Source organism: Pholcus phalangioides, unplaced genomic scaffold, assembly GCF_987345545.1.
Source record: "Pholcus phalangioides strain wild (caught in Gottingen) unplaced genomic scaffold, Ppha-v1.0 ptg000006l_1, whole genome shotgun sequence".
NCBI classification, from domain to species: Eukaryota; Metazoa; Arthropoda; class Arachnida; order Araneae; family Pholcidae; genus Pholcus; species Pholcus phalangioides.
In genome coordinates this window covers 729,242-751,849 of record NW_028301599.1, presented here as the reverse complement: position 1 = coordinate 751,849, position 22,608 = coordinate 729,242, and the positions used below count along the sequence as shown (strand labels likewise).

Genomic DNA, 22,608 nt, shown 5'->3' with positions numbered 1-22,608 from the left:
CACATTTACATATCACTTAAATAACCGGTGGTGCTGTTTCAGATCACTTAAGTTACACGCGGCTCATTTACAGGTCACTTGACTAATCTACGGCACTGATCCAGACATCACTCAATTAAGTGGCCAGCGACACGTTTTCAAAAATCAATAAAAAATTTCCCGCACTTCTCCTAAAGATTGAACGCCCTTGCTTTAACTGAAGTAATCGCGATGCTAATAATCATTGAAACATATAAGGTGTTCGTTTGTGTTGTAAATGACTATCTCCTGAGTACAAAAATTTAAGCGGGTACCCTGACAAGGACGGCTCTAGCACGGGGCAAATTTCATTGGGGTTTTCTTTTTCACACTACAAATTCACTAAAGAGGAGGACTCACCAACGATCTGTCTTGGGGGGGGGGAGAACTTGCGCCGGGATGGGGCATGATGAGCAGCGATTTGCTCGCGGAGAAAATTTTTTTTTATTCCTACCGAAATCTGCCCGCAAACCCCCCCCCCCCTCCCCCCGACAGAATATAGAATATTGTATTTTATTTCACCTGCACAGACCTGTTTGTCTTCGCGCAGAATTTCGGGAAAAAAAATGTGACCACTTGCAGAATTCAGCAGAGCTGTTCGTGGAATCGGTCATCTTGACCCGTGTCCCCCATGAGGCCGTGGCCTGGGTCCTGGTGTCATACATTATAAGGGTGGTGCCACATTATGAGTAGCCTAGGGGTACTACATTATGAGATTTGGTACTATTACTTTTGAGTGTAGACCTGCGTATGGAAAAATGTTAATTATATTCAGCTAGGCATGAGGCCTCAGAACATCACTTTGCCCAGGGTCCCATGACGGTGAGGTGGCCATGCATAGAACTCCCACAAAAAGGAATCTCACTGAACTCTAGCGCAGGCTATTCGCGGACCTATGGTGATGTGTCGACAGAGGTAATTAATTATGTAGGTTCGTTGGGTAGTCTATTATTTTACACATAGACATATTTTCCCATATAATTCGCCCTTGAGAAGGATGATCTACCCCCCTTCCCTCCTTCTGGATCCGTGCCTGGCCAATGCCATCTATAGTTCTGTAGTTATAGGAGGTGGCCTGGCCCACGGTTCCAGTGATCTATATTATTTATAAAAAAAATTTTTGTTCATTATAAATTCAGATTTGACAAATTCAGTTCAATGAGTAGGAACGATTTCGCTCTTGGATAAGGGTAGGGGGGCCTGGTAAGGCAAGGGGCCACGATAAAAAATATATTGTCCGCGGGGCATGGGCTAAAAAAACGTTTAGAACCACTGCAGTACTATACTACATCAGAAATATCTTTGAACTGGAACTTCTGCTGCCACCTATCAAATATAACTGCTATAATACTTCGATTAAAATTTATGACCGGTTTTCAATAAATATGCCGCATGAAAAAGTCAATACAATATATTTCGTAAAAAATAATGCATTGTCATAATTGTCGAGCTTGTTTAAAAATTTTAACTGTTGCTGTCTTTTTGAGGTAAATTTCATTTTTAAAATGCGCATTAAAATTTTTGACATTGCGATTAAATACTTTAACTGCAACGTCAATTTAAAAGTTTAATTAATTGACACTGTAATTTTACATTTTATGATTTATAAACTCAAACTTATTAGATTTTAATTGCGCATTTTACTGATGTTAATTTACCTTACACAAAAATGAACTGTTAAAAATTTGCGACAAATTTGAAAATTTTATTAATATTATTGTTTATAAAGTATTGACTTATATCGTGTCTAATTGATTTTTTCTTGCAGCACATTAATCAAAAACCTGTCGTTAATTTCAATGAAGAATTATAACAGTTTCATTTGATAGATGGCAGAACGGGTTCCAGTTCATTGATGTTTCTCACATGAAAAAAATATTAAGCTGTATAATTAATTCTTTTCAATATTTTCCAGAACGCATATTTTCGCTGATAACATTTTTTTTTTTTTTACGCGTTTATTGGTTATGGGCGAAAGTAACTGAGAAAGGCACCATTTTTTTCAAGGTGAATAAGTTCACAAAATATTGACGAGTTAATCACAAATATTGAGTTTGAGAATGACGGAGAATTCTTCCGCATTTATGGGAAGAAAATGGATCTCTAGTTCCACAAATAAAAAATTTTATTCAGCTCAGTGAGATTTTTCAAACAGGCTGATGTTTAGTATATTTTGTAATTCATAAATGACAGCAGGGGCTTCAATTGTGACACGATATTATTTACGTCTTCAATACACGAGAGAAAGCATTGAAGTAGGGTTACCAAAAAATCCTAAACTTGGACATAATGCATGAATCTTTGGCTTTGTCACTTACACATTTTTAAAACAAATGGCACCAGTACACCAACTGAATTGAAGAAGAAGGAGATTGCCAAATTCCTTACTAAAAACTATCCAAGCGTCTTAAGCATGGACATGCCAAGCACGGCCCAAAGGGCCTTCTCGGGTACATAGGAACACTCCATGGTAATGAGATCAGATGATATGACAAATAGCAGGCACCGCTTGAGCAAATTTACACGTGAAATTTGAGTAATTGAAAAGGGTCACATAATTTTAGGGCTGCCCAATGATGGCTTTGCCCTGGGGGTTCCCCTCTAGAAGCGTATTTATAATTTTGTCACCTGTGGGCTGAACAAGTTTTGTCAGGCTTTATCCATTCTATATAGTCTAGTTTCCTTGGCTGTATGTACTCCTCTGACTAGATAAATTCCTAGGATTATAAAAATACCATTTGATCATTTTTTGCGGTGCCTCTTTCCCCCTGATGCACTAAGCAAATGCTTATTTCGCTTATTGGTTCATCCTGCCCAACCCCTCCCTCAATTTGCCTCCATTCAATAATTTTTTCCCGAAAAAAAATTGTTTTTCTTTTGCCCATTCTGTATTTGCGCTTCTGCTGAAGTGGATAAATTCATTTGCTCCTAATTGTTTTGCCTCAACAAAAACATAGTACTTCCTCCCCCCCCCCCACCTTTCATCTTGTATTTGGCATCTTCCCAGTGCGCACTAAAATCATATTCCCTCCTTTTTTTTTCGTCAACAAAAATTGAAAACAAAAGTTGATGAAATACAGGGTGGGCGCATAGGCGGAGATAGACTTGGAAGTCTGGGGGGGGGGGGGCAAGATGATGATGATGACAATTCATATATTCATATATACATTAAATCAGTCGACTCCACCCCCCCCCGCCCCCCCGTATCTCCGCCTATGGGTGGGCGAAAAATATTGGATACATTTTAAAAAAATTGATAAAAAAAGTTAATCGATTGACTTGAGATGCGGTTTGCAAAAATCACTTATCAAAGCATCGAGTTTTTTTTTTCAAATAAGTAAGAAAAATTTTCAAAATTATGCTCACAGATGGAACTGCATCACGAGAAACCGGACCTAACCAAAGCCGACTGGATGGTAAATCCCTATACAATACAACCTCTAGATAACGCCCACCAAAATGGGGACAAAATGGGACCAAAAACTTTTGTCCGCTAATAGGGGAGGTACGATATACAGTGGAACCTCGTTTATACCATTTTCACATTTATAGGACGTTAGGTCGCAATTGGTTCCTACACATTTTATTGTTGAAATGTATATGTTACTGTGATAAAAATGATACACTGGTGGTTATGCATAATCACTAATCGTCTCGATGAAGAAAGTTTGATTAAATTTCACTTCATTTTAACACTTTTAGTGACGATTATGCATAATTTCCGAATAAAGTTGGAAAATCTCATAAATATGGACAAATTCATAACTTTTCTTCTCTTCATTAAACCAATTAATTATTTTTACCCGTACAAGATACGTGAACTACTTACAGTTGATAGTTTGTAATATAAATTAAATTGAAATAAGTGGGAAGACACTTATGGGGGGTATGATAAAAACACACATTCATAACAAAATGATCAGTCTTCCAATGTTGGTATTTTTCACACGTATTAACAAACAAAATCAACATTACCATTCCTAAGCAGCATCTTGGACCATAATTATGTTCAGTTAATCAAGTAATTGATTCATGGATTTTATCATATTTACCAATACGATCGTATTGGTGCTTTGGATGAAGCTGCCCTTGGAGTCATCTGATGTGGCGCCGTGACCTCAAATCTAATTTTGTAAAAATGAACAAACCAGCACATTTACAGATCACTTGAGTGATCTGTGGTATCTTTTCAGATAACTTCAGTGACTCGCGACCAGGGTCGTAACTAGAGGGGGGCAGAGGGCAGCTGCCCCGGGCGGCAAAGTTTAGGGGGCGAAAGTTTCAGGTGGGAACACAGAACACCATTACAAAATTATCGGATTTTAAAGTTGTGGGGGCGGCAAAATAAAGCTTGCCCCAGGCGGCGGAATCATGTTTGGTCCTGGCGGCAAAAATTCTAGTTATAGCCTTACCAGTGTGCGCGCGCGCGTTTGTATAAGGGAGTGGCTTTCACTCTCCTATAGGTTGAACATCCTTGACTAAAAACATAAAATGCGACACAAACAGTGCATAATAAGAAGCGGATTTTGGTCTGTTTATGCCCGGGCTCAGAAAAAATATTGGGCTCTAATATAGAAAAAAAAAAGTGAAGTTGTTTTGCGGGGCCTCTCAGAATTCGAGGCCCAGGGGGCACGCCCATAGGTAGAGATAGACTTGGAAGTCTGGGGGGGGGGGGACACGGTCATTATTGCTTGGGGGGGGGGCACGATGATGTCAATTCGTATATACATATATACATTAGATAAGTAGACTCCACCTTTGACGCTGAGGTGCAATGCGCCCACGCCTCCCCTCCGTAACTCCGCCCATGCGCACGCCCAGGGTACCCGCCGTTAAATCTGCCTCTGGGCATAATTATGCCGCATAATTAAGGTTTATTAGTGATAAATCATTACGATTTATGTTACATAAAATTATCAGATTTAAATATGAGCACCCTTTGACTCGTTTCGATGTTCCCGAGCTACAAAGGGTGCTCATATTTAAATGTGGTAGTTTTATGCGTTGTAAACAAAGTCAAACGTTAATTATGCGCTGCTTTGTGTAGAACTTTATGTTATGTCGACTTTCTGGTGACGCAGTGCCATCTGTGAGCATAACTTTCTGATTATTTATTTTAAAAAAACCCGATGCCACGATAAATATTTTGATGCAGAACACAATTTTTTTGCCAATTGGCTATTTATTTTGATAATTTTAAAATGTGTCCTGGACATTTCGCTCAAAATTTGGCCATTAAAAAAGGAGAAAAACTCATAGTCACAGCATTATCATAAAGGTTTAAATTTCACTCACTAGATGTCTCTCAAACTGTGTATGGAAGGTAGTCGCTACAGGTACGTTTTCTGTCCTCATCAGAAGATTAGAACTTCACCCGCAACCTTTTGAACTGACTGTTTTAAAAGTCCGTTGATTACTTCGGAAATTACCATCGCCAGTTTGTTTGCGTTTAACGATCATGATTTCGCGCCGAGACCTGTCAAATGTTCAGCCGAAAACGTTGGAGAAGAACAAATCGGAGCTGAACTGGAAATGGCCCTCGGCATCGGGCAAGGAGAACGTGAATCCGCGGGCTGTGTCCAAATTCAAATCCGTCACGGATCTGGCCAAGGACAAAGTTATTCAAGATGTCAAAATCAACGCCAGCAAGACATTCCTTAACGTAAAGTCATCATTGGACAATTTCTCTCAAGTAAGGAATTTTATCACAATAGCAAAAATCTGTGAAAACGGTAATAATTTATTTTTTGGTTGGAAATTGTTTTAAATTGAAAAATTAAATCAATTCGAATCATTAAATTGATATAGTCGGAAGTTGGACGCATCGAGTGACGTTCTGTGCACCAGGGCCGTCTTAAGAGTACCATCGGGCCCCCCCCCCGGCCAAGTGATTTTTCTGAGGCCCTGCTGGACGAATTCTTGAAAATTTCAACCAGATCTTCTTTTTGTGATGCTCCCCGGTGGGCCCATGACTTAAGACGGCATTGCTGTGCATGGCTATAGCCCAGAACAAATTCGAAAGGTGTGGCAAATTTTTGAGGGATGAGTTTTTGCAAAATTTGCATAGCCCACAGGTGGCTGAATCTTCCTCTGCCTAGAGAGCGAGGAACTATAGGCTAGTGAGTGACCTAGAAAGTTTGCAAGCGTATGAGTGAAGTGAACAAAAAGGTGTGCAAGCACATGAGCTATTTTGAGAGTGTGCATGACCCGTGTGCACAAAGCCACTTGAAAGTTAAGCGTATACACTCAGTGCTAAAGAAAGGCTGTGGAATTGATAGCAGCGACATCTGAAGTTTGATGTGTAAAACTTGCCGATTGATGGGTGTGGCTCCCATGCTTCGCTTCCTCCTTTGCTTGATCTTGTTATTCTGATTTTAACCTTGACTTATTTTTCTATGTCTATTGCTACGAAACCGAAAAATTTAAATTCACACAAAATCCCACTAAATTCCGTACAATTTTCACTTGGAGACGTACTTGAGCATAAAAATATAGATCACTCAGTAAACATAACAATGCTATTGTCAGTTCAACAGCTAAATCTATATACGTGAACATTCGCCTTCGTGCACATTTTGCACCCATGCAATAAAACTGTGGACACGCTGACATATTTAATAAATACAATAACAAGGTATGTACAGAAATTTAGTTGGCCCTCAGAAGGACCGTTTTTACAATTTTGAAGATGAATAATTTGGCAAAATAACCACAAGCAGTAGTTAACCAGGAATCTTCATGTGAGTAAGTTAACAAAATGGCGCCGTGGTGGGGAAAAGACGCTTTTCCAGCAGATGCTAGCAGGCAGTCATAGGTCAGCCAACACACATCTAAACAGAGTGGGCGCTGAGGCCGTTTGGATGCCAGCTTATTGATAGGACTGTTTATGCTTACTCTTAATGCAGCTTTGCATGGGAGTGTGCAAGCACATGAATCACCAAAAGGGTAATCTAGACCTTGTACAAGCATGCAAATAATCAAAATAGTGACTTAGAAAGCGAGGGAGTGATCAAAAGATTGAGCAAGTGTGTGTCAATAACCAAAAGTATAAGGATTGGCGTAACAATCTCTTGGTGAGTATAAAAAGTCTAAATGTCTACCTCTCTGCCATTCAGCATCTAAAATAAATTGTAGGTCCAGTGTAATTAGACAAGCACCTGAGTGGCGTGGTGGTAAGATGCTTGTCTACCACTATGAAGGTTGTTTTCATGGTCCTGGGTTCGAACCCGAGGGAGGATATATATATGGGCATATAGATATTTTCCATAACGAACTTGAGGCAACCACCAATAGACAATGCCTTCATTTCCAACCCATCTCATTAATGGCAGTAAATTGCAATTTAGTGATATGGTCAGAGTTGGTGTTTGGTGAAGTAGTTTAATTAGCCCTCCTGCACAGAAAATGGCTGGTGCGACAAAAGTGATCAATGATCAACTTGGACCAAAATCCCAATCATCTTATCAAAAATATTGAAACGTTTTATTATTTTGCACAGATGTTAATTATTAGAAAACATTCACATTTATTGTACTGTGTGTGTTAAAAAGTGTATGTGTTGTTTTGCTCTTAGAAACTTAGGCGGTCTACCAGGAAACGCTGCAGTCCTGCGATGAGTTTGCGTTATGAGGAGCTGAATAACAAGCCAGTGACGCCAGTGAAGTTGTATTCTCCATTCGGCATAATGACTCCCAGTCCTAATAAGAGGGGCAACTTCGCAACGACTCTGCCGGGTAAAAAGAGTCAGTGTTCTCGCAGGTCAGTAGCAACTGCTTGTACATATCTCATGCAAGCAATGCTGGTGTTAATATTACACATATATATATATACATTACTGTAAATTTGATAAATCCAGGTTTTATGCATAACTGCCAAGCATTTTAGTAAGTTCGATTAAATTCCTAAATTAGTCACTTTTACTGGTGACTATGCATAGTACCCAAAAAAATATAACCCATAGTAGTAAAAAAATTATGACCTTTATCAAAGATTATGCATATTATCTAAGCGTTGCATCGTTGGCAAACAGCAAACATGATATATCATACTATATGATAGGGGCCATTCAAGTATTACATAAGCAGATTTCCATTTTTGACCCCCCCCCCCCAGTCAGCAAAATTTTGTCAGCAGCTTAGAATATTTCATATCTTCAAAAAGGGGTGGTTGATGACATAAGCAACCTTCAAACCCCCCCCCCCACCCCATCATCAAAAGTCAGCAAATCTGAAATCCCCCGATGCTGATGTAATACTTGAATGACCCCTAAGTACTAAATATAATAGGCATACTGTATCACACATTAAGTAGGGGTGCAATTGTAAGATTCAATATTGTATCGGGGGTCTGACTTCATTCATCACACCTGTGCTAGATTTTTTTTTTTCATATTTATCAAATTCATCAATTACAGTGGGGTATTATGCATAGCGCCTGAGTGACGCAATATTCCACTATAAGGGTTCACATTCCACTATAAGGGTTACCATCAAGGTCCATGGGTTTGAATCCGGGCATAGAACGTCAGAAGCAAGTTCTTTACCTGGGGTGACCACTGATGGATAGAGCCTTCATTTCCCACTCAACTCCACTGGTTGGAAATTGCCATATGGCGATATATGACCAGAGTTGGTGTGTGGATAAGTAGGGTATTATGCACCCCGAAAGTAGAACATGCTAAAAACTGAGATGCACATCACACAACAATTCGGAAGAATTTCAAGAAAAATAGAAAACACTTTTGTGGGAATTTTCATCTCGGAGCATTTCCGGTCAGATGAGTGCTTGTTACAGAACAATGCGAAACATTCTGCTTTGGGGATAATGCATAATTACAGTTGAAGGTGATCACCTTTATCTTTGGTTATGCTTGAAATTTATCAAATTTACCAATGGCACTTGCTTATTATGCATAATCGCTGGTAAAACATAAATTCATCAAACTTACCAAGGCAGTTAGTAAGTATGCATAGTAACCTGTTATTATGTATTATATAACTGATTCATCATATATACCGTAACCCCAAAAGCAGAATGTTTCGCATTGTTCTGTAACGAGCCCTCAGCTGACCAGAAATGCTTCGCGGTAAACATTCTCATACGGTGTTTTCTATTCATTCCTTAAAATTGCTCCTGAGATTGTTCCGCGTTAGCACTGATAGTTCTGTGACGCAGGTCGTCATGGTGACCTGGTGTCTAGGTTTGCCAAGGCCAAAGTGACGCCACACTTTTTAGTTTGTATTCCAGTGTTTGCGATGGCCATAATCATACATGGTAATTGATGGTAATTGCTGCACAATGCGAGCAGCAATGTCTTGATCTGGGTGATCTGTGACCGCAAAAATCTGTTTTCTTTTCTGGTTAGTACTATAAAATTAACAATCAACTCAATTTTCATACATGGCTTTGGTAGGTTTAAATGTTTTGGAATATCGATATTGAGGAAAAATTATCCTGTAATGCATCAGCATATTCAAATCGTGTTCAGTCGTTGAAAGCAATGTCATAGCTGCCAAGTCTCCCGAATTTTTCGGGAATCTCCCGAATTTTAGCTTCATCGCTCGACCTCCCGAAAAGTTCTTAAATCTCCCGAATTTTTACGAAAATCACAAAAATCCCTAATTGTCCCTAAAAATTCCCTACTTCATTAAAAAAATCCCCGCTTATGAAAACAATCCCTAAGGAATTTCTTGTGGGGCATGAAGCCTCTTTTTTTTCCCTTTCGAAATGACGTCACACGTTGTAAATGGGGAAATTCCCTTTTTAAGGAAGTTTTACAAACCCTCTGATGGTAACAAGAAAGTTGTTTGTCTTATCGTGCAGGGAAATGGCTTAGCAGCCAATAGTCCTGGATAATAATTGAAGATTATAGTGACGCGTATATGGTCAAAATTTCTTTTGTTGAAGTTACGTACGTGCGATATAACAAAGCATGAATAATGACAAGCAAAAACATATTTAATCAATTTTAAAGATACTTATTCCGATGAATTTCTTTTCATCAAACGTTCCAGAAAAGGGCCTACTTTTCCTTTTTGTACAAGTTGTGTTACGGACATAAACATCGGGCATGGAAAGACTGCCATCATCACTCATGTGAAATTAAAAAAAAAGCATCGAGCAAGTGTCACAAAAAGTCAGTGTTCTTCAAAAATTGACGGTGTTTTCCTTCATCTTCCGATGATTTTGGGGTCATTCGCGCAGATTCTGATTGTGTTCACAGCGTTTCTGATTGAACACAATATTTATATTTACATCATTGAAGTTTTGGCCTCCAATTTCACTTGTTTTTTGCGTAGGAATTTTATTCCCAAAGGTTTAACTTCCATGTGTGTAAAATCCCTATTTTAATTTGATTTCAGTAGGGATTTTATTCCCTACGCTTTAACTTTTATGTTTGGAAAATCCCTATTTTATTTGGAAAAAATCCCTATTGTATTTATTAGGGAGTGGTTTTAGCATAAAATACGGGTTTGCGAGAAAATCTCCCGAATTTTCATTTTCAAAAGTTGGCAGCTATGCAATGTTTCAAATAGCTGCCAAGTCACCTGGTTTTTTTGAGAGGCTTCCCAGTTTCTTAGACTCCCGAAAATTTCTTATATCTGCAGAGTTTTGGCCTTAATTGTAAAAAATCTATTTTTGGGATAAAAATTATTCTTAAAGAATTAACGTAGAAAAAATACTATTGCTTTTGTTTTCGATCCCCGAAACTATGTCATAAGCGTAATGTAAATTGTCACCATTGTGTCAAATCACAACAAATATTGCATATCATTTTTGGGGGAATAGACAAACCTTGTGAAACAGTCAGCGTCAGTTTGGCCTTTTGGCATCTAAAATTTGCAAGAGGACTCATCTGCTTTGTCCCATTTCGGGCTCAATGACAATTTGTTTTGGCATGATTTAATTTGAGAGCAGTTATGACATGTAATTAGACTTGTATAAGGCTACATAGAGTTGGTAAAAATGTCCATACTGAAATAGATTTGTTACAAATCTAAATTATGGCGACTTGGTGCTAATCGGCAATGGCTCAAAGGATACCCCATTTTTTGCGACGGGGGGAAAAAAATCCCATTTATTTTTGTGCAGAATTTGGATCTGTGCAAAAACCTCCTTATTTCTCGCTCTCTAAAGTTAACAGGTGTGTTTTCATTTCGTTCCATTATCAAACGTTTATTTAATTTTTGATAATGGAATTGAAACATGATTTTTTTTTACGTTCGTTGTTTCAGGTTCTCCTTTGTTAGCCCAACAGGAAAACTCCGAAAAGATATCGATGACCTTTCAAATGGACTAAGGGAACTGAACACTATAGCGAATTCGTTAAAGAAGCGTCATAACACAAAATGTGAAAAGTAGGTGCTGACAATTTTGTTTTATCGGTATGGCTCAAATCAATGGTCTGAATACACAAAAGAAATTTCGATGTACCCGTCTTCTCCCTCTCAATTAACAGTGTGTGTGTGTTCTGAAATGTATCATACATCTTCTGTATCTTTGGCTGCTTTTGTCTGTCAATGTTTTGTGAAAACATTGCGTCTGTCGTCCTTATGTTTTTATTTGAGACTTATAGAGGTTGGTGTTTCTTTTTATGACTACATATATAATATGTTCCGTAGCAAAGCTACGCTATCCAGGTATTGGAATGTATTCATGGGTTGAGCACATGATATGTGTTTCCGCTTGTATTTTCTTGTAACCGTCATCTGTGGAAAGATCTTTTTTCAAAGTACAATAAAATATAAATAAAGAATTTTTGAGAGATGCTTTTTTTCTTTGACTTTGCAACACATCTAGGAAAGAGACTTTCTGGATGTTATGCTGAGGAGGAACTTCGGAAAGAGAAGTTGATTGTCTGTGGAAAGGGTGCTATTGCTAAATTCAGAGGCGCACAACCTCTGGCTTCACGGGTGGAATGTGACCCGCCAAGGATTTCCATCTGGCCTGTGCAAGGTGTTCCAGAAGAAAAGTATCATGTATATATACACAATATAACTTTGTGTGACCATATATCTTTCTTTCATAAAACACACTTGTCGCCAAAAAAAGTTGCTGATTACTGTGGACAAAAAAATTGTCAAAGGATAGTGATGTTTGCCAGTTATAGCCAAAAATGTTGTCAAAAGGAAGTGAAGTTGCCAACTGCAGCTGAAAAAATTTCAAAGGCAAGTAAAGTTACAGATTTCAAAAATTCAACTTTGCATTATTGAAAATAGGGACATTAAAAAAACAAAAACTTGGGATGGGTCATATGGTCACCCATGTACTCCAGTTTCTGGATTGCGAGCGGCAGAAATAGAGCATATCTGGCCCATGGACTGAAAAGATTGTGCATCCCTGCTACAGTTAATGGAGACTTCAATGTCTCTACTCAGCACGCCATGCTACTACGCGTGTTTAAGTAAAACTAAAGTACTAGTGTGCTTGCCCGAATTATGAGAGGACAAGGGTTCAATTGCTGTGTGTGTGTGTAGGTGACAATAAACGTTTGTTTCGGTATTAATATGCAGAAAGTTCCTCTCTTTAATCACGGAGAGTGTTAAATGAGTAATCTTGTCCTTAATAATACTAATGTAAAGATTATATCAGTATTTTATGTAATGCAGGGATTGACAAATTTCAAGAAAATCTAGGCACCAGAATAAAGTTTTAGGAGCCAAACATTTTTTTCAGAGACAAGCAGGTAGAAAAATATTTCAACTTTTACAGGATAGCAACCCCTTTTCCATATTGATAGATGGGCCGACATGAATTTCCAAGCTGAGAGGAGAGATGTGACCCATCACTTGAGCTGGTCACTGCGACACAAAAGGCTCACCAAGCTGAAAGGGGAGATGTGACACACCACGTATATTATATATGCATAAATAAAGCACAGACACCACCCAGCTCCTCATGCGGGGCGAATGGCTAAAATTGATTATGGTCAATATAGAACCTGGGTGGTGCACGGTATGAAATGACATGAATTCAAGAAATTTTGTGTTGTCCTGACCCCTCAATCTGTGTCCTGATCATTGGAAGCTAGTTGAAAATAATAATTGTAACACTTATACAAAAGTAATGATGGTGTGATTAATAGCTCGGTCTAAAAGAAATGCGATTGGCTCCTAAAATATTTGGTTTGCTCTTCGATTTGTCAAGTCCTATCAGTTATAAAACTGCAGAAAATGCTCTGGAGGTTCCGTCTGTTTGTTAAGACATTCTCAAAGTTCCATAATTTTCTGATGGACTTTTAAGGCTGTATAGACAGCTCAGAACATATCAAATTCAATAATAGACAACCCTATCTTTTAATCGTCTTACAAATCGCAAATTTCTTCAATTCGAATTCATCAAATAAGAAAAACAAGCAGCTGTGTACTCATTGGAGCCTTGCAAAAGCTGGCTGGTTTCTAAACTATTCAATATGTCATTCATGATGAAAAAACTATTTATTTTACATGACAAACAATACTGACATGACAGTCTGTAAATTTCACGAACACACTTTTCATGAAGCTTGCTGAAAGCAATGCATATAGTGGCATCTAATATATATTTTTCATCCAAGTAGTCCTAAATGCTTCTTGAATGATTCTCCATCTTGTAAGGTGGCTGCCTGTGTTGCAGATATTTACAAAAAAAAGTATTAATAATCCTGTATTTGAATATACGGGGTGATTATAAAAAAAACTATCCAGACATATGGGCCCCTAACTATCATACCATTCACAGAAACTGAATGAAATTTTGGCATAAGGTATTTTGAGGTATGCGCTCAAGAATGATATGGAAAACAACAGTGTCACTCTAACAGTTACGGTTACAGTGAGAAAATTTCGAAAATATCAAATGGCAACACCAAGTTTTTTGTATTGGAATGTGATCTCCATTGTGAAAAACCCTAAATAGCATTCGAACGGCAACCGTAGCATGAAAATCACCGGCGGTAGATAGGCTAAAAGTGAGGACAACCAATAAGGACAGAGAAGCAGCATAAAATAAATCATTTTATTGTGTTTCACAAATTTTCCACATGACCTTGTGGAGGACTAATCAGGCTGGGATCTCAGCCGAAGAAACGGTGTGACGAATGAAACGAACATTAATGCTCTGGTGCACGGAAGTCCTTTTTACTTTTTCCTTGCCTAGCTCCGGGGATTTTCGTGCTACAGGTGCCATTCCAATGCTATTTAGTGTTTTTCAGTATGGAGATCCCATTCCAATTCAAAAAACTTGGTGTTGCCATTTGATATTTTCGAAATTTTCTCACTGTAACCGTAACTGTTAGAGTGACACTGTTGTTTTCCATATCATTCTTGAGCGCATACCTCAAAATACCTTATGCCAAAATTTCATTCAGTTTCTGTGAATGGTATGATAGTTAGGGGCCCATATGTCGGGATAGTTTTTTTATAATCACCCTGTATTTCAAAGCACTAATAATTTATAATGCTCTCAACTAACATTGTACAGTGGAATCTCGAAAACTTGATACCCCAAAAGCATTAATAAACACATTGACTTGAGTCAAGTTGGTGAGGTTTCATTTAATCTTGCTCTCACAATTTTTAAATATCATTTATACTTATACAGGTATCTCTCGCTTTGCACAATTTAAAAAAAAAAAATGATTTTAGGCATTTCAATCTCCAAAATAAGGCTAGGGGTTTAATTTTAATCCTGGAAATCGGGCTTGCAAATTGAAGGTATAACGTTAAATCCTTTGATGACAAAATACATTGGATTTGATGCAGCTGAGAGAAATTCTCAGATACAGCTCACCAGATCTCATCGATGAACAACGTTTGGAAACACATTGACATTGGCATGAGAAATTTTAATCGAAAAAAGCAGTTCCAATGAAACTAGAATTTTTATATTAGTAGAGAAATACGCAGAATTCTTTGGCCTTGTTAATAAAGTTTTTATACAGGAGACAAAAAATGCTGCTTGTCAGCCAAATCTCGACTGTTTCATTAAAAAGAAATCAGAATATCTCGTACAAAGGCTCTTCAGGAAAGAAAACAACCACACTCATTACAATCAATCAGAAATAAAGACGGAAAAGGTATTAATTTAATCCATTCATATTGGCTGAATTCACAGGATTTATTCATATAAGTTTGAATAATTACTAAATTAAAAAAAGTTCCTTTCTTCGCTGAAGGGTTCAATTTTCTTAATCCTTCTGAAGAAAACAAACACCCTATCCTTCCCATGTTGAATTCGCGATTCTGTCTTGCGTGACTATTTGGCAAAACTAATTAATCGCTTAAAGCCCCAAAGCAGAATGTGCCAAAATCTGCGACGTACGTCGCAGAACAATTAGCTCTACTTCAGAACAGTTTGGAAGAAATTTAAGAAAAAGCGCAGAAAAAAAAACACTATTACATGTATGGGGATTTTTACCACAGAACATTTCCAGTCAGCTGAGGGTTCGTCACAGAACAGAGCTAAACATTCTGCTTTGGGGGCTTAAAGTAAGAGACAGCTGTATATAGTTGAACAATTCTATTCCATCATCCACTGGCTAAAGAAATAGTAAAAAAATATCTGCAGTTTTTTTCTATGAAAATTTTCCAAATCTCAAATCAGAGTGAGAAAAGCATAGCGTATTAAAGTATCTGTTACTTGTGAATGAGCAGCCTTGCAAATTTCAAAAAAACGAAATACTTTTTTTTTAAACTTGAAAATGATCTCGCTTATTCTCAACTATCACTTGCTCAAGAATTGCAGATATCATTCACACAGATTCATTCATGGATAATTCACGTCTGTGATTTTTGTAGTCTACAGATTGAGTTCTCTGGTTCCAAACACTGGGAAGTGACCCCATCCTAAGGTGTGAGGAAGTATCTTCGACCAACCAAAAAAAGGTTGAAATATACGGCATTGTGAACAATGTTATGAAAATTTATCAATTGGCCAATGTCTGGAGAATATAGAAAAATAATTTGTGATAACAGAGTACGAATCATTGGTAGACTTAAGCTGGGCATTTAGCTATCTTGTGTCGTTAGTAGAAAGGTTTCTTGCCACTGAATTTTGTATTTTTCTAACCATGGGAATAATAAATATTGAGTTACCGAGATAATTGAGTTATCAGGTTTACCAACATAGGCGGAGATAGACTTAGAAGTCTGGGGGGGGGGAAGGCACGATGATGATGTCAATTCATATATACATTAGATCAGTCGACTCTACCTTTGACACGCTGGGGGGGCGCGCCTGTATCTCTGCCCATGTTTACCAACTGTAATAACTAAATATAATATGCTTTCAACTAAAACATGCTTACTTTATTTATTTCTTTGTGTCTCTCCCTGGATACTATTTCTTCCAGAATTTCTCCATCACCTTTCACAAGCCTGCATATGTATATAAATGTTTTCGTTGTAAATAAAAGATTTTTTCCCCTGTAAATAAAGATTAATATCTTTCTATATTTATACTGTTTAGGCCAGTGTTCTTCAATCGCTGGTTCATGGACAGGTGTTGGTCTGCAAAACATTTTGGTTTGTTCATATATAACCACTATATAATTTTAAATTTTATATCGTGTCCATATTGATTTTTATTTTGCCCATTAACGAGATTTGTTCAAAAAGTATCTGACCAGAATTTTGCATTGCGTAAACCAATGGAGGTGTCGTTTGGCGCCTGTATGTAGGTGATTCTTGTGTGCATGTTTGAATTTTTACCAGCTGCTCGCAGACAGCCGATGAATGGGGAAGTGTAAGTGAGCGCCATCACGTTTTCGTCAAAATTAATGTTATCAATATAGGAAAAAAGTTAAATTCTCGAAAATTTTAGTTGTACTAAGCGGGATCGACTGATGCTTATAAAATTTGACCCTGATTATAAAATTTTTCAGCCTTCTCCACAGGTCAATCCTGCATATGCCTCTGGTGGCCCAGTGTCCGTTTTGGCAACCACTTCCCCATGATTTTGAATAGAAAAAAAGTAAACTCATCTTCCTTTCTACTCCAGTGCCTGGAGTACTAGATTCACCATGCCCTGGCAGGTAAACCTGCAACACAATACTTACATAACATGGAATAATGCAGACATTTTTTCCATTTTTACTTTAAAACATCGAAGGCAGAAACAGTATAAAAAGCATAACTCTGGCAACACTAATACGAGCACACATACCAAGGCTGGACAATTCGATAAAGAAAAGGGACCAGCCAAATTTTTCTAAGATCTTTGTAATTTTTTTTGTTTTCAGGAAGAAAGGCCAAAATATTTTTTTAGGTTTTTTCTGGACGACTTCTATGTTGGTGGAAACTGTTGCAGAAATTCTAAAAATTTGGAGTTGCTCTCAGGTTTCACTACACGGCGCTATGATGGTCGAGTGGTCATAGTGATGGACTCGCATCGCGAGTAATGTGAGCCGATCTTCCCATTGAAAAGTCTTGCCACAGAGAGCAACAGACCTACAAACAGCACAAATGTAATTCAATCATAACACATCACTCACTTCTGAAATATAGATGGCAGCACTGAAAAATCAAACACAACACTACATATACACTCAGACTGTTACGTACACACAGTTACACCTCCGGCACAACTCACTAGGTAGTAAATCGCCCATAAATGGCGATAGACCTGAGTTGTGCTTGGTTTGAAAGAAAGGTTTCACTACACACGTACACGCAAATTCCTACATGTACCAATTCATTAGAGCAGCGGTCCTCAACCTTTTTTGATTGGAGCTCTTTTCAGTACATAATTTTCATAGCGGAACTTTGTAGGGGCAGTGCTGCCTCAACACATGGGCCCACCCGGGCACCTCAAGAGAAGAGGGACCTGAGCAAAATGAGAAGTAGTTAATTTTGGCAGAATTTGTCAAGTAGGGCCTCACAAAATTCACTTGGCCCGGAGGCAAATGCTTCTCTTAAGACGGCCCTGTGTAGTCCTCTCTTATTTACTTATCTATCAAATTTACTGATTCATTTTATTTTTCTCAAGTCGCCGCGGAGCCCCTGGGAGGTGCACACGGAGCACCAGTTAAGAACCGCTGCGTTAGAGGTTCCGCAGAGGAATATGGAAGAGGTGCATGTGTGGTTTAGTAGTAGTAGTAGGCCTTTCAGGCACTAATACCAGTTTTTCAATTGCCATGAGGACCTGGGATTTATCAAGACCTGATTGGTTCTAAATTGCCCATAAGAATTTTTACGAGATCATTCAACAGTTGACTAGTAGTATATAGTAAAACCCCTCTAAAGGGTTTAAAAGCCCCCCCCCCCCCTCAGATGCAGACACCCCTCGTTTATGGCCAAATAAAAATCTCAAAGCTCATTTAACTAATGTATTTTGAATTCCTGCTGAACAGTTGCCCTTAGATGTGGTCACAGACATCATTCATTCCATTGGACTAAAACCCCTGCATGGACACCAATAATTAAAATTTTGGTTAAAATTTTGTTCACTAGATGGCAGCACAAGTTCTAACATTTGGTCCGCTTTTTGGTTATTTCTAATGAAATTTTGGCTTGAAGTGTGTTAGAGTTTGACAATTCCAACAGTCAGTTCTCTGGCTGTACTCGTATATTTTATGTTATTTCACGCTGTTTAAAATGGTCAGCTCTATCTCAATCACTAACAGAAGAGATCACACACACAGCTTTTCAAATAACCAAAGTGTTTTTGCATCTAACCAATATCGCTTTCAAAAAAACAAAACAAAAAAACACTAGAATGATTATTGTTGAATTAAGTAATCATTTAAACAATGGATTTAATAATAAATATTTCATTACAGTTTTCTTAGATTTAAAACGTGCATTCGATAACGTTGATTTGGATATTCTAACAAAAAAACTCTTTTCAGCAGGCACGAGAGAAAATGTACTAAACTGGTTTAAAACATACTATTATGATAGGCAACAAGCTGTTATAATAAATGATGGAATCGGCACATTTTAAAAGGTAACGAAAGGAGTCCCACAAGGATCAGTTCTAGGCAGTGCCTTCTTAATGCATGGGCCCACCAGGGGACCTCACAAAAATGAGATCCGGTTGGAATTTATCAGGATTAACCAGGTAGGGCCTCTGAAAAACCACTTGGCCCGGCGGCCCATGATACTCTTAAGATGGCCCTGGTCCTAGGGCCATCATTATTTCTTGTTTATATCAATGATTTAGGTAAAATGAGTTTAAATGGCAAATTGTTTAGTCCAGCGAGTGTCTGCAAAAGAGATTTGACACCTGATTATTAAAGGTTACCTGTTCCTCCCAGTTTCGGGATCATACACACGTCGAACTACACTCTGTTGTTTTTCCCATTCTTCCTTCGTCATTGGCTTAATTTGTTTGCTGGGTTCTGGAGGCAACGGCCCGATTTCTGGTGGGAAAAAAAAGACTGAATAAGTTGGAAATAAACTTCATCTTATATTTTAATCGAAGAAAAAAATGAGACAAATATACAGCAAGGGATGTTCAACCTTAAGGAAAGCGCAGACCACTTAATCAAGTCACTTCAGTGATCCGTAAATGAGCCATGGGCCACTCAAATGCTCGGATTTGTGTGAGGGTCACTCAATTGATCTGTAAATGCGTCATGCTGGTTGCTCAAGCTCCTCTGAACTATGCCACGGGTCAATCAAGTGATCTGAACATGTGTCACGGGTCACTCAACTAATCTGTGGACGGCTTGAGTGATCAGGAACTGTGTCATGGATAACTTGAATGACGTGGAAAAATGTCACGAGACACTCAAGTGATCTGAAAACATGCAGAGGATCATTTATTGGTGACTTGGAATTGTACTGCGGGTCACTTAAGTGATCTAGAAATGTGTCGCTTAGTTAATTTTTACATTAGGTTTGAGATCATGGGCTCCATCAGATGACTCCGGGGGTCACATTTGGCCTGCGGACCATGGACTGAACATGCATGATTCAGAGCAACCCCCCCCCCCAAAATCCAAAATTTATTAATTTTATAATTTACATACTATAAAAAAGTAATAATGAACTGGAATTTCACAGCACTAAATATATCAAAGCTGGGCTGGAAAAGATCTCAGTAACAGGCTAAGTCCTGTGGCAAAGTTTGGGAGCACTTAAAATTTTGTTCATGCAATAGTAGTGTAGTAGTGAATGAAAATGATCCTGTGTGGAACCTTACAACTAAAAACCTGAACGCATGACCTCAGACCTAATTTTGTGAGAATGAACTGAGCAGTACATTTCCAGATCACTTAAGTGACCCACTGTGCAGTCCCACGTCACTTGAGCAGCACATGACATATTCCCAGATTACTCCAGTGATCAAAGTCACATTTACAAATCATTCACAAGCCCGCGGCACATTTACAGTGGAACCCCAGTCCATGGACCACAGGTTGAAAAACACAGGTATAGGCTTTTATAACGTTAAACCAGGTTTTCCTTGGAGCAAGTTTTCCGTATGGCGTGCAATGTGAATCGCCCAGCGCAAAACGCCGTCCATTAGCACCGCCTAGAGATAGAATGCATCCTGCCAGGTTGCCATAAACGACATTCAGACTACCTAGCAAGTTTGCCATATTTTGAAACACAGCATCCTAGAAATCAGATGACCTATCTTTAGGAGGTGCTGATGCAGCACGTTCTAGAGATAGAAGGGCTTCGCACGCTGCTTGTGACGTCAGTAAGTAGTTCATTTTCCCTCAGAATATTCAGGGGGGGGGGGGGGGCTAAGAATTGGCGATTTCGATGTCCTACATCCAATCACTATGCAGTATTTGTGAACCAATCAGGAAGATTCTACACCAAAATGAGAAGAAACGAAATAGGATGCTGTGTTTCAAAATGTGGCAAACTTGCTAAGTAGTCTGAATGACGTTCATGGCAAACAGTGCAGAGGCCTCCTATCTCTAGGAGGTGCTGGCTGCATCCACTCGCCAAGGTACGACTGTTTTCCTACAGAGCGCAACACGGCAGCGCTTTACGCCGGGCGTGATTGGCCGTGATGCTCCTGGAGGAGCCAAATGCGTCTTGAGCCGCTCGTTACGCCGATCTTCTGTTTACTTTTGTTGCGCTTTCTTTCCATTTCCTTGTTGAAAATGTCACATGCAGACGGCAAGACAGATGATGCGCCAGGCCAGGAAAAAACACAAACGCGCGGCGTGATAAAGATACACGTTTCTGCCGACGCGAAATGGTCCTATACGGTTCACGCGGCGCAGAAGAACCTGCTCCTAGGAAAACCCGGCTTTCTTCTTACCAGTATCTTCGATGAGCTTTTCATTAGAAGTCTCTTGAGAGGGACTATTTTCAAGGCTTTTGTGTTTTGTTTTCGTCTTCTTATGTTTTCGATGTTTCTTCTTTTCTCGCTTCTCCGATTTCTTCTTTCCGTGTTTGGATTTCTTCCGATGGGAATGTTCGGTTGATTCGCTACTGCTACTTGCATCCGTTGGAGAAGGCCGTCCGCCGAAAGAGGTCTTTTTGGCCTTTTTCGACGGCCTTTCTCCAGATCCAGAACGTCTTTTACTACTCCTTGAATGAAGCTTCACGTCTTTATGGTCCATGATTATGAATATTTCAATCAATGCAAATATTTTTACACTATGTCATCACGATGATAACGAAAAGAGCGTCGTCTGCTTCCCTGGTGATATTGTTTATTTACTTTTTTGTAACAGTTTTAGCTAAAATGTCGCGGAGTATGTCTCGAACACGATTGAAGGAAGGAAGTATGAAAATAATTTTTAATTTTATTTAAAATTATTATAGTTTTAGCTGCAATAGAATGCTTTTTAAATAATATATCGAAAAACGAAAGAAACTGGGACATATTTCTGAAACTTAAAACAGGCAGAAATACAGAAAAATACAGATTGTAACTAAGCTGACCATACTTGCTCTCGAAAAATACGGGAACTTGGGATTCCAAATACGGGACTTCGCTAGTTATCGCAAAGAACAACGCCAAAAGTGCACAAAGTTGCCAAATATTGTTGAAATTACGGAAAAATCGCAATTGCGGGAAACGAAACGTTACTGCAAATTGCAGTGGATTCAAATTGAATTCTACGGAATAAACCGATTGACAAGACAAATGTTGGAGATTAATGTTCTTATTTATAGTTGTAATTATCATAATATAATTTATAACTTGAAAAATATTTTCAATCTTTGATTTCAGTAAAGAATAAAAATCCAAGTAGGCATCATGTGAAAAACGGGGAAAACCGGGACACTTTTGTCAAAAAGTCAGGACAGCCAGAAAGAGAAAAAAAACCGGGACTGTCCCGGGAAATACGGGACGTATGGTCATTCTAACTATAATAGTTTGTGACCATATTTCATCCAGTTTATATGACGTCACAGTGGATCGATTCTGATTGGCTAATAATGTGTGAGCAAAAGAATTTCTAAGCACTAGTGTTTTTTATTATTAGTTGTCTCGTATTAGGAATCCTAATTTCTTGTGTTTTTCTCAAGGAAAATAGGGTCAGTTGTCTCTAAATCAAAAGGAATGAGTTGAGAAAATAATTACAAAATTCTTTCATTTCAGTAAGAAATTACACACACACACATTTTGTGCGTTGACTTTTTCTTTTAAGTAAATTTTCTTTCATGTGCAATGCCGGCCAGCAGTTTATATTAA

General features: G+C 38.4%; 2 protein-coding genes across 3 annotated transcripts; one reads left to right on the top strand and one right to left on the bottom strand.

Annotated features, from left to right (window-relative positions):
- The first annotated feature begins 5,374 nt into the window (after positions 1-5,374).
- On the top strand, positions 5,375-11,773 carry LOC149085638 (uncharacterized). Its single transcript, XM_089232503.1, has 3 exons — positions 5,375-5,710; positions 7,592-7,776; positions 11,253-11,773. Exons 1-3 carry the CDS (start codon positions 5,477-5,479, stop codon positions 11,377-11,379), a joined length of 546 nt encoding a protein of 181 aa, XP_089088629.1. The 5' UTR covers positions 5,375-5,476; the 3' UTR covers positions 11,380-11,773.
- Positions 11,774-13,435: 1,662 nt separating this feature from the next.
- Positions 13,436-21,646, bottom strand: LOC149085637 (uncharacterized). Of its 2 annotated transcripts, none has more exons than XM_089232441.1 (4): positions 21,223-21,646; positions 19,240-19,357; positions 16,304-16,421; positions 13,436-13,621 (listed from the first exon to the last, which is right to left on the bottom strand). In XM_089232441.1, the coding sequence occupies exons 1-4, from the start codon at positions 21,524-21,526 to the stop codon at positions 13,565-13,567; spliced, it is 597 nt and encodes a 198-aa protein (XP_089088567.1). In that variant the 5' UTR covers positions 21,527-21,646; the 3' UTR covers positions 13,436-13,564. The 2 variants fall into 2 exon arrangements, with proteins under 2 accessions (XP_089088567.1, XP_089088568.1); XM_089232442.1 differs by having other exon boundaries at positions 16,304-16,373; positions 21,223-21,645.
- Between the last annotated feature and the right edge of the window lie 962 nt (positions 21,647-22,608).